We start from the raw sequence: 1,277 nt of genomic DNA, 5'->3' as shown, positions 1-1,277 counted from the left end.
GATTTGCTGTATTCCTCTATAGCTGGCGGTATTCTGCATTGCGACGCTGTATAATGTACTATATTGCACACCACACTTTTTTTTTACTTCCACCGCTCCAAGCTTGCTCCCGTGATGGACTACAATCTCAATACAAACTAGTAGTCCATCACCGGAGCCTTTTAAAAAAAAAATCCGATTAATCGAACTTAATAATCGGCTAACTAATCAATTTTGAAAATAATCGTTAGCTGCAGCCCTACATATATATATATATACATATATATATATATATGGATCATACTACCCCCTGCCATACACTGCCTGCCTAGATATGTATTATCCTTCGGTGAGAAGTGCATAGAAAAGGTTACAAAAAGGTACCCAAAAATTAAAGTAACAAAGTATTATTTTTGCTCCCGGTGTTGGGTGGAACATATATGGATGGATCATACCATCACCTGCCATGCATTGCCTGCCTATAGAGTTATTATCCTTAGGTTGGAAGTGCATAGAAAAGGTTACAAAAAGCTACAAACAACACAAGTGAGAAAGTAGATAATGTTACCAAAAACGGGGGCCGTGCAATATTCACCTTGGCACGGACTAGACCCTTCTCTTCTGATCTTTCTCCTGTACATGATGCAATACCCTATTATTCTTACTGTCTATTCTCCTCACTGTCATTATCTATATCATTATCATTATCTATTTCTCTCTTCCATAATAGTAACACACGTTATGTTAGATGACCATCACATTCACTATAGGCATACAACTGTTATCCTTAATTCTAGTGTTAAAACATAACCCCGTAGAGTCATTAGTGGGGTGGACTAAATGTTACATTAAAAGCTATAAACACTTCCAGAAGTAACTCTGTATAATGTGTATTAGAGATTTATAAACAGGACTTACAATGGACAAATGTGGGAGAAAGAAGGTCCGGATGGTTTGGGCAACTTTTTCCCTTTGTCTTCCTCTTGATTAACTTTTTGTTCCTTTCCATAGAAGGTTACACTAATCTGACTCGAGTCCTCTTATAACCTAAGAACAAACCTATGTATGCTGTACGGAGGCTGAGACTGCTAACACTCACCTTGGATGATGAGCAATGTCAGGAGGACACGGATCACCTTCATGTTGGAAGACAGAGAGGATGGAACGGTTTTCTTTATTTTGTCTTGCGGAGACTGAAGAAGAATAAGAAGAAGGTGAAGAAGAAAAACGTATTTCCTGGTCATCACAGATTGTGGTTGAGAGTTCTGCCAAACAGTTCTCCTTTTTTTATAGTTGTA

The 1,277-nt window shown here is 38.1% G+C and overlaps 1 protein-coding gene across 1 annotated transcript in view; it reads right to left on the bottom strand.

Moving 5' to 3' along the window:
- Nucleotides 1–1,277, bottom strand: part of LOC108790648 — a 73,251-nt gene that overhangs the window by 27,495 nt on the left and 44,479 nt on the right. The window contains exons 7-8 of the mRNA XM_018560959.1: nt 1,079–1,172; nt 548–612 (exon numbers count right to left, since the gene is read on the bottom strand). Of these exons, the coding sequence (XP_018416461.1) occupies nt 548–612; nt 1,079–1,172 (159 nt within the window). The remainder of the gene's footprint in view (nt 1–547; nt 613–1,078; nt 1,173–1,277) is intronic.

Source organism: Nanorana parkeri, unplaced genomic scaffold (genome assembly GCF_000935625.1).
Source record: "Nanorana parkeri isolate BGI_ZX_2015 unplaced genomic scaffold, ASM93562v1 scaffold491, whole genome shotgun sequence".
NCBI classification, from domain to species: Eukaryota; Metazoa; Chordata; class Amphibia; order Anura; family Dicroglossidae; genus Nanorana; species Nanorana parkeri.
The sequence above is the reverse complement of the archived record's forward strand: the minus strand, read 5'-3'. Positions and strand labels throughout refer to the sequence as shown.